At 32.6% G+C, this 15,083-nt stretch overlaps 2 protein-coding genes across 2 annotated transcripts in view; one reads left to right on the top strand and one right to left on the bottom strand.

Annotated features, from left to right (window-relative positions):
- Positions 1 to 2,463, bottom strand: part of LOC142348546 (uncharacterized) — a 44,349-nt gene extending 41,886 nt beyond the window's left edge. Inside the window, exons 1-3 of the mRNA XM_075399927.1 lie at positions 2,350 to 2,463; positions 1,814 to 1,837; positions 627 to 767 (exon numbers count right to left, since the gene is read on the bottom strand). Of these exons, the coding sequence (XP_075256042.1) occupies positions 627 to 767; positions 1,814 to 1,837; positions 2,350 to 2,389 (205 nt within the window). The 5' untranslated portion in view covers positions 2,390 to 2,463. The remainder of the gene's footprint in view (positions 1 to 626; positions 768 to 1,813; positions 1,838 to 2,349) is intronic.
- LOC142348548 (10 kDa heat shock protein, mitochondrial-like) overlaps positions 519 to 15,083 on the top strand; it is a 124,996-nt gene continuing 110,431 nt past the window's right edge. The window contains exon 1 of the mRNA XM_075399929.1: positions 519 to 528. The gene's annotated coding sequence lies outside the window, so the exon portion shown is untranslated. The remainder of the gene's footprint in view (positions 529 to 15,083) is intronic.

Raw genomic sequence — 15,083 nt, 5'->3', positions numbered from 1 at the left:
TAATTTGATGGTGCTTATACTGCTGAGACAAGCTATTCGGTTTAGATATATAATTAATCGGTTGAAACTAAAAATGTGGAAGCTAGCCAAATTTTTGTCAAAATTTTAAAACAGAAAAATTAATAGAAAAACAGGCCGAAGCGAGGTCAACGTAAGTGGTGGCGTTGTCCATATTTCATAAATATTTTTTCGTTGCCTCTAGATCCAGAAAAATAAAAAAAAACTTGACCTTTACAAAACTCATTAAATTTGTTATTTGAAATAGTAGGAAATTCATCAACTGGATTGGAAATAGAAAAAAAATAAATGATCAAATTCTCTTCGAAGTAGCCCAAAAAGCATCAGGTTGATATAAAAAGCTTACGATGTATGGAAATTGTCAAAAATGTACTGAACTTGGTCAAAGCTAGAAAAAGAGACACGTCGGACTTCGTTTCATTAAACTGCTCTTAAACTGTAGAAATCTGAAAAATCTATTTGGTGAGAAAATGTAGAGCTTATTAGCTGAACTGATATACCTTATTAAATTTGGTACACCCTCTAACAAAGCAGTCCGAAGAAATAAAAAATAGGGCTTGCACAAAGTTCTCTCATTTTTTTCAAAACATGGAGGAACAACAACTTACATGCAAAATATTTTTCGTCGTCTGCTTCGAGGCAGTCAGAGACGCCATTGCAGATTTTGGTAATTTCAATGCACTTTCTTTGATAACCAGCACACTTATAATGCGTTTCGTTCATTTTTCCAGTCAGATACATCGAGCAATCTAAAACAAAAAGGCGTAAAATTTGAGAACTGCAGAGGTTGACTTGTAGAACGCGGTACCAATTTTAAAAAGGTGATACGGAGTGCAAAAAATGCTCAATAAAATAGAGAGGAATTTACCTCATTCAAAATGTTGATTTTTTTTATATAAAGAAGAAAATACAGCTAGAATTAGGAGAAATCTGCACAGAAATATGCCAGATTGAGAATTGAAACACAATGCTGAATTGTTTATGATCGCCTCCAATTCGGGTTTCTTTTAATCAACTTCCTCGAGAGTTAACTAAAGTTTTCAACCAACCCGGACCTTGCTCACAGTGAGTTTCAGCGCTGTACCATTGATACTCAATTGTAACCATTACTGTACCAGACAAATAGCAGTATAAATACCTTTGCCAGTCTGCCCAGACTCCATTAAGAAACATCCGAGTTAACTCAAATTCTAATTTTCTCAATTTTGGAACTAAATTTTCCTACGTGGTGTATTTCCCCCCGTTTCTTTCAGTACAGTTCCTGTATTGGTTATCTTTTACCCATCGAATTGTTTAAAATTCTTTTAGTGAGGATTTCTCTTCTGGCCTAAAAATTGCTGCAACTAGCTATGTCTTATGAATGACAAGGTTATTATCAAAAACCATTTCCTTTGAACGCATTTTTTCCCAAATTTTTAAATTAATCTGTTGCTGATGAGAGTTTTAAGTGGAATTCTTTGAAGTCTCCTTTAGTGTATAAATTTTGGATGTCTAAAAATGCCACTCTTTAAATGCCTCTCTTTCAGGATCCTTTCTGTTGTTATGGAGAAGTATAGTAACAATAGAATTTCCATATTATGGAAAAGTTATAATTTTACCAATCTTTTAAAATTTTTCTGATCTAAGAAGTTAATGGTCCGTGACATGAAAGTTCTATGATTAAAACTTTTGGTCAACCCGGGTAGTCAAAATTTCAAAGCGCAAACCACAAGTTCAACAGATACCCGATTTTCATTTTGTTTTTCAAAAAAATGTTGTGCTAGCTTGATGAATAGAGAGAGATAGATCGGCTCACCATATTGATCACTCGCCGCAGTTGCTGAAACAAATTATATAATATCATTAGGTTATCATGCAGAGCTCTGAAAATAATTGAAGCAGAACAAAGTGAAGAATGCTTCTAAAGTAAGCATAATATTAGAACAATCTCTTCTTATTCAAGTTAGATTGAGGTGTTGTAGTTGAGATGAAGCTAGAGACACGGAAAACAACGAGAAATCGGGTTTTATGGGATACCCAACCTCGAGAACTACCACTACGGATCATTTAAAGATCGTTTATCGTTTTCTTTGTAGCAATTTCACAATGCTGTAGCTCGACCCCCAAAGAAAGTCGACCCCTGTACTCGACCCCCCAAAGAAAAATAAAATTGATTAATTAAACGTCTAAATCAAAATCAAATTTGTAACGAATTGGAACTTGGCATGCTTCCTTTGAGAGCATGAGATATTAGATTCTGTACGTGTCAACTAAATGGGTGATGGCGCTATCTCTTCTGGCTCAAACATATAATTACTAATACTAAATGTTGAAATTTATTGGAAAACTAACTTAACAGGCAGATTGAAAAAACTATTCGGAACAGTCTCATGACTTCGCAGAACTGTTACCAACTGAAATTCTTCAAGTCCAATGAGAAAATGATTATTGATTTCAATCCAATCTGAAATTTTGTTTCGATAAAAATTCCAGCCTAAAGTATCATATGTACAACTGAAGCACGATAAAAGAAACAACCCGAGCCAACCCAGATCTGAAAAGAATAAAGCTTTGTTTTTCGAAATATTCGCAATGGTTCAAAGTATTTGAAAAGAAATGAAAAAATAGCAAGAACGGGGCTATCGTTTGACTTGGGATTTTCATTGGCGAAGTGCACAGATGCTATCATGATTCTGCGGCAAAAATTTGGCTTTTATAATAATCTTTTCTGAATAACGAAGAGTAATAAGCACCCCCCTTTTGACCGCAAAAAATGCCTTTGAAGAATTACTTTATAAGTATTTGAAGTTCGCTCGGAGCTTTCATGTGAGGTAAAACTATATTTAATTATGTTGAAAAAACTAAAAGTGGCCCTAAATAATGTTTCCAACCCCACTTTGAGGGGGAGGGGGTGGAGCTATGGACTCAAACGGTTTTTTTTTTCAGTCAATTTTGGCCGATCGCTATATTCATCGTTGAGAGTTCCCATCCAGCGTAGAAAATATAATTAAAAAGATTTGTTTGATATTAGTTTTTTGCAAGGATTTATCGAGATTTAAAGTTTTCCGAATAGTAGACAGTGCTCCGTTGTTTTTATTCGCATATTCGGTTATTTTTTTACCAAAATTTTGTCAATTTGATAAAAATTGTTAAACTTCTCAAAAACAGTGTTTTTGGTTTTATCATTGCAGATAGACGAGGGATGATGAATTGTTTTTCTGCTGCTGGACTTTTTTGAGTTACGTTTTCGACAAATTTTTTGAAATTCAGACTTTTTCATCAAAAATGAGTTTAAATTTGCTATTAGCCCACTTTGTTTTAATTTGTCCAATATAGAAACATGAAAACAGCTGATACAAAATTTCTAAACTACAGATTAGAATTAGTTTAATTTCCGCTCCCAAAAAAGAATTCTTGAATTAAAAGATTGCCCGCTGTTTGATAATTTAAATCAGACGTTATCAAAATGCATCATATATTATTGACACATCGCATAGTTTCATTTGCCATTCTATTAAATTCGCAAATATTTGTGACAATGAGGTTTTGCTATTCGACAGCAGCTATGAAATGGCTAGTTGTAATGACTTCATGAACTGCTGCAATAGAAAGAAACACGGGTTGTTTTGAGGCATGATCTTTTTTTCTTCAAAAAATTTTCGAAGTTTTTGTTATTTTTTGTTTTAAGTACCAGCGAGATTGGTTTTAAATTAAATCAAAATTGAATCAATGCAAAAAAATTACATGAAAATGTCAATTGAAAATAATATAAATTGGGTATTCGGGATGAGCTCACTGTTTTTTTGTTTTGCAAATGCGTTTTGCAAATTTGAATTGATTTCCTGTATTTTGCCTTGACTTGAGTATTGCAGTCTCTTGAAGCACTCTCGTTGATGAATTGAATCCAGTAGGCTTATTTAATTGATACATTTAATGGTAAACCATGTTCACATTTGATAACTAATTGGTCTTTGAAAATTACATATATTTGTTTCTAGAAAATGATAATAAATTTTTGAACTTTGCATTCTCTAATCTCACTTTTGACAATTTGGAGTTGTGTCGCAGTACGTACAACTCAATCCTATTTATTATGAGAAACAATATTTAAGTTCAATGCAAGTTTCATTTATAGCTAATGGTTTCCTGGTTTTTGGACTACAGTTTTCAAAAATTATATTGTTGTGCTTTTTACAATTTTGCTCATTTTTGAGCTTCTTTTCGTTGTTTGGACATATTTTTGAATTATTGACATGTCTAACTAGCTTTTAAAAAAAGCAGAAATATATGGACTTTAATGAATGTTTTTGTGATTTTTTTGTCTTTTACGGCTGCGACAATCTTCTCTCGCAAAAATAAAAGTTAGTTAGATTTTTATAATGCTATCACTATTTGTTGTCCCAATTGCAGTTGTTGGACGATTTGCAAAATATGAAAGATCACAAAAATGCCTTCCTCTAATTGTCCAAAAGGTTCAATTTAATGATTTCAGTTCATAGTTAGAGGTTCTAATGTCTTTCAAATGAAAAAATTTCAAAACAAGAAAGGATTTTTGAGACTTCGCGTTTTCGTTTTTGATTTTTTCATCATTATACTCTTCCTCTTTTTTGGCAGGTATTAACAGTTTTTTGCTGAACTAAAGAAAAAGTTTCCCTTGGTTATGTTTTTTGTTTATATGATTTCTATTGTCTCATTGTTTGAAAGGTTTCAACACTGTAATTTCGAAAAACAGTTTGTGAAAATTTGAGATCAGTCCATTTTCAATTTTTGATTAATTAGTGACTTAGTCTCATCAAGAAAAATTTTCAAAAAAATGTGTTCGAAAAAATCAATAAGTTTTTGACCGTTGTCACTATGTATCTTACTGCTGTCTGTATTTAGCTAAAATCTGTAAAAACAGATCGCATAATCTTTCAAATGACTTAAAATTCATTCATTATAAGTGTTTTGTTTCAACTAATTGTGTGTTGCAGTTTCATTTTAAAAACGCGATTTCATAATGTCTGCCAATTTTTGAGGTGGGTTCTGTGTTTCCGTTCCACAATATTTTCCTAATGGCTAAAACTCCTATCGCGTGGAACACATAGAAATGTGTAACTGAACCTATTTAATGTTCTCAGTAAAATGCTTATTGCTTTATCAGCAGCAACATCATTTCCGAAATGACATGATTTTTTCCTGATTTTGGCTGACCTTTTCGTTTTTTTTTGTAGTATTATGACATTTTATAAATAACGACGTGTCTCAGTTGCTTCCTCAAGAGCTATAACAGAAGAGATCCCAATTTTTCCCACTCATACTTCAAGAACAAGGACTGAAACATTTTACTGATTTTAGATAAAACCTAATGATTTTAATCAGTTAGAAAATAATGGTTTTCAAAAATGGAAACTTGTTTTTCAATTTTGCACGTTCGGCTGTTGTTGTCGAATTGTCACGGAATCTCATTAAAGCCAGGTACCGTGACGTTTTGTGCAGCACAGATAAATTTGAATTGTTTATGTTCTATCTGATGCCATTTCGATTTTGCCATTGCGTTTTTCTTTTAAATATAGGCATCATCGACATTTGATGCAATTAATATCTGTTCTTATTTGAAATTTGAAGTTCTCTTGTCTCGTAAACTGGTTAAAAGTGGTTCCCATCGGCCATCTACGATGGCAATAATTTTTACTATTAATTTTATGAACAATACAGGAACTTTTGAAAGCTTTCTTTCTCTTCCTCATTGTGTAGACAAATAAGTCGAAAAGGTGGATTAGCGGCATCGGAACTTTATGTGCCAACGTACATTGCCGAGTCCCCTGTTTTGTTACAAAATCAAAACATCTGTTTACATCTAATGTGCTTCGCACAAGAAGTGTTACAATCTAACAATCAATCGTTTTCAAAAGTAGCAATCTGCTACTCGATTGTTTTTGGTGTCAAATTGAGGAAAAAAAGCCGAAACAAGAGAGAAATATAATTGTTTTTTGTCCACAATTAAATCTAGTGTAGAAAAAGGAATAGGACTAAAACTTTTCGTACGACAAGAAGAAGATTTTCTAATGTGTGGCTAATTTCTAACTAAGTGTTTTGGTCGAATTGGCATTTTTTACTAAGTTCAATGATTAATTTGAAAAAGTTTACAGATTTTATCAGCCTTTTATTTGCAATTCTTTGCTAGTTTTAAAAGAAAAAGTCTTTGGTTGGATGCAGCTAGTATTTGTCGCAAAATTTGGGACGTTTTTTACAAACTTTTTTAAATTTTTTTTCTCAGAACAAAAAACAATTTCATTTCCTTAATAAGCTTTTAAGATAATTCGTCTATGATTTTCATCAGTAGAATTTTCATCCAGAGAATCTTTGCGTTTCATTTTCTTGTCTGCTGCACTGTTCCTACAAATTTTCAAAAATTTTGTATTTCTTTGTTTATTCAAAATAATTGAGTTAAAATGGCAATTTGTGGCAAATTTTACAATAAACTTATTGTTGTTTTATTTTTGTCTTCCGCTTTACTTCTTTTCTCTCGGACTTTTTTGTAATGCTATCACTATTTGTCGTCCCAATTGCAGTTGTTGGACGATTTGCAAAATATGAAAGATCACAAAAATGCCTTCCTCTAATTGTCCAAAAGGTTCAATTTAATGATTTCAGTTCATAGTTAGAGGTTCTAATGTCTTTCAAATGAAAAAATTTCAAAACAAGAAAGGATTTTTGAGACTTCGCGTTTTCGTTTTTGATTTTTTCATCATTATACTCTTCCTCTTTTTTGGCAGGTATTAACAGTTTTTTGCTGAACTAAAGAAAAATTTTCCCTTGGTTATGTTTTTTGTTTATATGATTTCTATTGTTTCATTGTTTGAAAGGTTTCAACACTGTAATTTCGAAAAACAGTTTGTGAAAATTTGAGATCAGTCCATTTTCAATTTTTGATTAATTAGTGACTTAGTCTCATCAAGAAAAATTTTCAAAAAAATGTGTTCGAAAAAATCAATAAGTTTTTGACCGTTGTCACTATGTATCTTACTGCTGTCTGTATTTAGCTAAAATCTGTAAAAACAGATCGCATAATTTTTCAAATGACTTAAAATTCATTCATTATAAGTGTTTTGTTTCAACTAATTGTGTGTTGCAGTTTCATTTTAAAAACGCGATTTCATAATGTCTGCCAATTTTTGAGGTGGGTTCTGTGTTTCCGTTCCACAATATTTTCCTAATAGCTAAAACTCCTATCGCGTGGAACACATAGAAATGTGTAACTGAACCTATTTAATGTTCTCAGTAAAATGCTTATTGCTTTATCAGCAGCAACATCATTTCCGAAATGACATGATTTTTTCCTGATTTTGGCTGACCTTTTCGTTTTTTTTTGTAGTATTATGACATTTTATAAATAACGACGTGTCTCAGTTGCTTCCTCAAGAGCTATAACAGAAGAGATCCCAATTTTTCCCACTCATACTTCAAGAACAAGGACTGAAACATTTTACTGATTTTAGATAAAACCTAATGATTTTAATCAGTTAGAAAATAATGGTTTTCAAAAATGGAAACTTGTTTTTCAATTTTGCACGTTCTGCTGTTGTTGTCGAATTGTCACGGAATCTCATTAAAGCCAGGTACCGTGACGTTTTGTGCAGCACAGATAAATTTGAATTGTTTATGTTTTATCTGATGCCATTTCGATTTTGCCATTGCGTTTTTCTTTTAAATATAGGCATCATCGACATTTGATGCAATTAATGTCTGTTCTTATTTGAAATTTGAAGTTCTTTTGTCTCGTAAACTGGTTAAAAGTGGTTCCCATCGGCCATCTACGATGGCAATAATTTTTACTTTTTATTTTATGAACAATACAGGAACTTTTGAAAGCTTTCTTTCTCTTCCTCATTGTGTAGACAAATAAGTCGAAAAGGTGGATTTGCGGCATCGGAACTTTATGTGCCAACGTACATTGCCGAGTCCCCTGTTTTGTTACAAAATCAAAACATCTGTTTACATCTAATGTGCTTCGCACAAGAAGTGTTACAATCTAACAATCAATCGTTTTCAAATTAGCAATCTGCTACTCGATTGTTTTTGGTGTCAAATTGAGGAAAAAAAGCCGAAACAAGAGAGAAATATAATTGTTTTTTGTCCACAATTAAATCTAGTGTAGAAAAAGGAATAGGACTAAAACTTTTCGTACGACAAGAAGAAGATTTTCTAATGTGTGGCTAATTTCTAACTAAGTGTTTTGGTCGAATTGGCATTTTTTACTAAGTTCAATGATTAATTTGAAAAAGTTTACAGATTTTATCAGCCTTTTATTTGCAATTCTTTGCTAGTTTTAAAAGAAAAAGTCTTTGGTTGGATGCAGCTAGTATTTGTCGCAAAATTTGGGACGTTTTTTACAAACTTTTTTAAATTTTTTTTCTCAGAACAAAAAACAATTTCATTTCCTTAATAAGCTTTTAAGATAATTCGTCTATGATTTTCATCATTAGAATTTTCATCCAGAGAATCTTTGCGTTTCATTTTCTTGTCTGCTGCACTGTTCCTACAAATTTTCAAAAATTTTGTATTTCTTTGTTTATTCAAAATAATTGAGTTAAAATGGCAATTTGTGGCAAATTTTACAATAAACTTATTGTTGTTTTATTTTTGTCTTCCGCTTTACTTTTTTTCTCTCGGACTTTTTTGGATAAAACGGCCAGTAGATTAACGAATAAAAAATTTAATTTTTATTAAATTTTAAAACAAGTTTATTAAACCATTTTTGATATAAATGCTGGCTAGTAACGAAACTAAATTAATGCATTAAAAAAAAATATTTAATTGTGACATAATTTATGCATATCAATCGAACTCCGCTAAAAAATTGTAATCAAGTGTATACATATGTAAACAATTGATTTTAAATTATGTATTTACAAGTCTTTACAAAAGTTATAATCAAGTGTTGACATATGTTTACAAAATTAATTTCGCCAAAAATTATAGTCAAGTTTTTACATTTTCATTCAGCGGCAGAGTACTGGCTCAAAACCGATCATTATTGTAAATATCAGTTCAATTTGATTCATCATTGGAAGCGCACTCGCTACCATCATATATAAATCTTTGTGTTTTTTACCCTGTTTTCTCTCGCAAACTTTTCATGCCACTGATTGACGATCCATACGATTAGAAAAAAATTTTTAGCTCACCTCTCATTGGGTAAGACTTCAAAAACGCATCAGAATCTGTAGTCGCCGCTCATTGGGTGAAAAAATATTTGACGAACTCTCCCCATTAAACGGCTGAGAAATTGAACCGAAGAATAGCTCGCCTTTCATTTCTGCTTATAAGGTCTCGCCTCTTGTAATCGGCATGATAGCGGAACCTCGTATAATTGTAACAGAGACTGAAAGCCATAACTTTCTAAAAGCAACAGATAACCCCTTTATTTGCAAATTTCTCCTATCAAGCAGAGTAGCAATACGTTTGAAGGTCTGAAAAACTGATTCTGAAAATCCCGCAAACGACTCGAATGCCAAAGGAAAAAATTGAAGTCCATCCTCGCTACTTTTCTGGGTGTACTATTCGTACTTTTTGCCCTCAGCAGCTAACAGCGCAAAACCACCCTTTTCCGCTGCCCTTGCGATAAAGTTTGCTTGCAAGAGAGAAGTTGCGGTGACACCCAATGCTGTTGGCTGGCCCGCATTCCTTACAGTTAAAGATATATCGCCCCTTCTTCTGGAGCTGTTGTCGCGTAGAACACTTTGTGTTCACAAATGAGGACCAATCGGCTCCTGAGCAAGCTCTTATGTCATACCAGCTCAACTAATGCATGACACTACTTGATTTGCCATTGCGTCTAGAGTCACAGAATTGCAAAAATGTTATTTTCCTTCTTTTTCGTACAGTTTAGCACCCAGTCGACATTTAAGAGCAACGGGCAACTCATTCGGAGATATGTATAGCTCCAGAGCTGGAATGGGGTCGGTGGATGGCCCCATTCCAGCTCTGGAGCTATACATATGATTGCAGTAGAAAAATAGATGAAAAACAATTTCTCTTTATCTAGAGGAGTTTTGTCTTCTCAACAAATTGTGGTAAGCTGAATTATCATTATTTTCCTGATTCATTTGAGAGTAAAGCATGTTCAAAATATCACCAAACCCTTCATTGCCTCAAGGAACAATTTGTCTTCGATTGGATTAAAGCCTGTTCTTTTTCTACCTGAACAGAAGAATGGAAAACAAAGCCAACATATGCAGCCTAAACTTGGCCAGTTAATCTTCTTATTCCAACACAGTTTCTGTTAATCGCAAGGCATTCTTGGTCCAATGAAGTAGCTGCCAATGAAAATCTCAAAATACCTTCAAAAATTGTTCGCTGAACCGAATCGAAGGTTTGAATGATTTTCTTTGATTCTTCTGAGGGATAATTGCATTGCAAAGAGTCAACCATTCTGGGGAACCGATGCAAAAATGAAGGTTACCAAGGGCACATTTTGGATCGTTCACACATGGTAATCATTGAAGTTCTTTTTTTAAAGGCATTTTACTGGGCAAGAAGGAACAAAAGCATCAGAGCCTATAGCAGCTACTAAAATTTCAATTACATCTAAGCTGTTCTTGGGAATGATTTCAAATCCAATCCAAAATTTTAACAGTTCAAATCTCCATGCAGAGGGAGGCCACTGAACATACACTACAATTTCAACAAACCGCAGCTGGCTTTCTGATTTCATCATCGTTTGCAAAGAATTGCTCGCGAAATTTTATTTCTGTCTGTGTTCAGTGTTACTGTGTAGTCTTTTGTTATGGTCTCACAAAAAACATCTTCAATTGGCTTCCTAGGCAGATACAGGTTAAACATTTAAACCCTTTTTGGTTGAAGAATTTTGGTTTGTAAGTTCTATGCGTTTGAAAGCATTTGTTTTAAAAAAATAGTTTTTTGAGATTTGAAAATTTCAGTTTTAGTTCTGCAAAATTTTAGCGTAATCTTTTCGAGAACTCTTAATACTTCCTCGTAGCATCGAGAGGGCAAAAATTTTCTCACAAAAAATTCATCCAAAACTCATTATTTACTTTTGATATATCGACTTTTCGATCAAATTATCTATTGCGTTAGAAATTGTCCTCTTTTTGTTTCAAAAGAGAAGCAGCCAGAGTAACACCAGTTTCTGTCTGCTTCTAGGTTTCTATAGTTCAAAAACATTCGATTTGTAATGGCGCACTATAAATAATTTTTGAATTGCTTTTGACTTTTTTTGTTTTTTACTGACGAGAATGATTTCAAATCTAACCCGGTTCTCGATAAAGACAGGTTTCATATCGTTTCTGATGAAATACAATTTATTTGATGTAGTTTAACTTTTATCTGATGCTATGTTGTCTTTGTCATTGAATCTTTTCAAAAAAATTGATAGGCATTGTGCTTTGGTCGTATATAATGTTTGTTGGTTTTATTTGATTTTATTGTTTGTCTTGTCTCTTACGCTCCTCAGTGACAGTTAGAGTCAACTCTCTCATGAGTTTTTGTATCATTCGTATAGTGGTTGGGGCCAAAGCTATTTTTTAAGGAGACAAACTAATTATTTGTGAACGTTGAGTTTTTTTTGACAATTATCTATCTCTTCCTCGCTTGGTGGACATTTAAGTCAAAAACGGGCTAAAAGTTAAAGCATTATATGTTAACGCACAATACCGAGCCTCCTTTTGATGTTGTTTTTGTAATTTGCTTCATTTTGATTCCTGGTTCTTATGTTTTCAGCAGCCATGCGTTTCATTTTTGACTGTTGAATGACGTCACGCACAGTTGATAACGATTAAAATTTAAAACAGTTCGAGCAATTGTGTCGGATAAAAGATATCAAAGTCAAAGTCAAAAGATCAGACGCATCAAAAACTTGATGAACTAATATTGCCCGATCTCGAGAGATACAGACAGGTTAGTAAGGTCCTTTTCCGGTTCGAGAGTTGTCATTGAATTTTTGCAAGAAATGTGGTGAAATGTGGTGAAAAAAAATTTTAACCGCGTACTTCTTACATCTTTTTGTGACGAATGAAGTAAACCGCCGTGAATTTTTTTTCCGCCGCTTTCAACACAATTCTTACAAAAAACGAGATTTCCGAACACGGGATATAACTTCTCACCTCCTGCATGTCTGCAACTTCTTATTCCACTGCGTCATCTGTCACCTATTTCTATGTGGATTTGAATCAGATTTAATAAACGTTATGCAGGAGAAATACGGAAATGCGCTGTATTTTGCAGTGAATTTTTGTAAGAAATGATGAGAAATGAGGTGAATTTCTTTTCACCGCAATCAACAGCATTCACTGCATTTCTCACAAAAATTTAGTGCACTTCTTACTAAAATTTGTCCAAAAGAACTTGTTATTATGATTGCTTAAGACTATAATAGCATTTAGGCGAATAGTTTAAACTAAGAGCGTGGTTTCAGTATAGATGAGATTTGCAATCAGCCTCAAAGTTAACTCCAACTTATAACACTATACACAACTTGCAAAAAAATGCTACAAAAATGCTTCTTTTAATCTCGTCATGTTTTTTGATTAAAACAAAATGAAAAATATGTTTCTATTAATTGATACCATGGTTCACGATAAATCTGCATTCTTGGGCTGAAAAGCTCCTAGAGAGCGTGGAAAAGTTGTAGATTGGATCAAAATTTTAAAACTCCTGAAAAAATGAAAGTCTAACGATAGAAATCTGAAAACGTTACAGAGAAGCTGAGGCACTATTAACTTTTTGAGATTGAGATTGAACAACATTTAAAATTGTTGTTTCCAATAGTTGAGTTTACGACAACTTTCGTTAACTGTTTTCCTCAAAAACATATACGTTTCTATGATGTTTTTTATCGAAAGCAAACAAAGATAAATTGGAACCCTTTTGTCAAAAAAATGAAGATTCTTTTTTGAGAGAACGTTTGAAACGCTTTAGGACTTTTCCCAAAAAAGTTTCTCTACAAAATGACAATGATGTGCAACACATCATGACAAATGTTTTTTTCGGTTATCGAAACCAAAAAATTCCCATTATAATTATATCGAGAATTTACAATAAAAAATTTGGAATAGTAAACTTTTCGGAAACTTTTTGAGCAAAATAGCCCTTTGATTTCATAGAAAATAAGTAATATTGAAACAATTGGAGCATCGAGAAAGCAAAAAATTTTATTTATAGATATATTAGAAGTAAATAAAGCAAACTGATTATTTACTTCTAATAAATCGACTTTTCGATCAAATTATCTATTTCATTAGAAATTGTTCACTTTTTGTTTCAAAGGAGAAACAGCCAGAGTAACACCAGTTTCCGTCTGTTTCTAGGTTTTTATAGTTCAAAAAACATTCGATTTGTAATGGCGCACTATAATTAATTTTTGAATTGCTTTTGACTTTTTTGTTTGTTACTGACGAGAATAATTTAAAATCAAACCTAAAATTTTAAAAGTTCAAATGTCCATGCAGATGGAGGCCACTCAACATAAATTACAAATTCAACAAACGGCAGCTGGATTTCTGGTTTCATCATCCTTTGCAAAGAATTGCTCGCGAAATTTTATTTTTGTCTGTGTTCAGTGTTACTGTGTAGTCTTTTGTTATGGTCTCACAAAAAACATCTTCAATTGACTTCCTAGGCAGTTACAAGTTAAACATTTAAACCCTTTTTGGTTGAAGAATTTTGGTTTGTAAGTTCTATTCGTTTGAAAGCATTTGTTTTAAAAAAAAAAGTTTTTGAGATTTGAAAATTTCAGTCTTAGTTCTGCAAAACTTTAGCGTAATCTTTTCGAGGATTCTTATTACTTAATTGTCCGATCATCATATTAATTGCACATTTGTGACAAATCATATATCACATTGAAAGCGTTGACAGAAGGTCCAATTGTTTCTATTCAACGTTTTTACTTAATAGTTTTTGATCCCATATGCTTCAACAGCGTTTCCTTGCAAAGTTGAAAGGACATTTTGACTTTTTTCTGAATTTCTTTTACAATATAATCTTTTTGTAAAATATATTTTTTTGGTAATATAATATTAAGTGGTATTTGTGCTATTGATTTTCCCCATGGGGTTGTTCTTTAAAAAATGAATCTAGTTCTAGTTCTAATTCTAGTTCTAATTCTAGTTCTAACCCTAGTTCTAATTCCAATTCTAATTCTAGTTCTAACCCTAGCTCTAGTTCTAACCCTAATTCTAACTCTAGTTCTAACCCTAGTTCTAGTTCTAGTTCTGGTTCTGGTTCTAACCCCAGTTCTAGCTCTAGTTCTGGTTCTGGTTCTATCTATGACTCTAACTCTAACTCAGATCCTAACCCCAACCCTAACCCTAACCTTATCCCCAACCCTAACCCTAACCTTATCCCTAACCCTAACCTTAACCCCAGCTAAGAAGTATTAACTAGATGTTGTAATAAGTGTAATTATATAAAACCACTAAATAATTTTGATGAGGGTAAGTATACATGTAGTAGTTGTACTTCAGCTAAAGTTAATTGTCCATATTGTACTTCTGTTGTGAGATATGATGGGATACGGGCTCATGTAAAGAAACAACATCCAGATATAGAATTGACTCGAGGCTTTAGTAGAAATATAATAGAAAGATCGGTGGAACTGCTTACCAGATCTGTTATTGGTCAAACTGGGGAAAGTTGTTAAGGTAAATACTATAATTTTGTATCATTTCTTATTAATAATGGAATAAATATAGAAAAAATAAAGGAAAATATAAATTTATTGAAAAGTATAGAAAATTTGAAACAAAAAGTAAAAAATAAAAAATATCAAAAAAGAGGGATTCACTCTTTAAGAGCGAAAAAGAGCGATCTTCTCTACTGGGGATCACTCCGAATAAGAGTGAATCACTCTTAAAGACTGAAATGTAAATTTTGCTTTGATTTTTTATTGTTTTATTTTTGATTTTAATTTTAATTTTTATCAAATTTAGAGTTAATATATAGTAGTGGATAAAACAAGGGATTCAACAAACAGTAAAATTTGGCCCGATTCGACATGCGCGATTAGCGTTAGGAGAAAGGGACAAATTTTGCTGGTGGTTGAATCCCTTGTTTTATCCACTACTTTCATGTAGCCTAAAGCTTGG

This window comes from Convolutriloba macropyga, chromosome 10 (genome assembly GCF_964194025.1).
Source record: "Convolutriloba macropyga chromosome 10, txConMacr16.3, whole genome shotgun sequence".
Taxonomy (NCBI): Eukaryota; Metazoa; Xenacoelomorpha; order Acoela; family Convolutidae; genus Convolutriloba; species Convolutriloba macropyga.
This window is presented reverse-complemented; position numbering and strand designations above follow the sequence as displayed.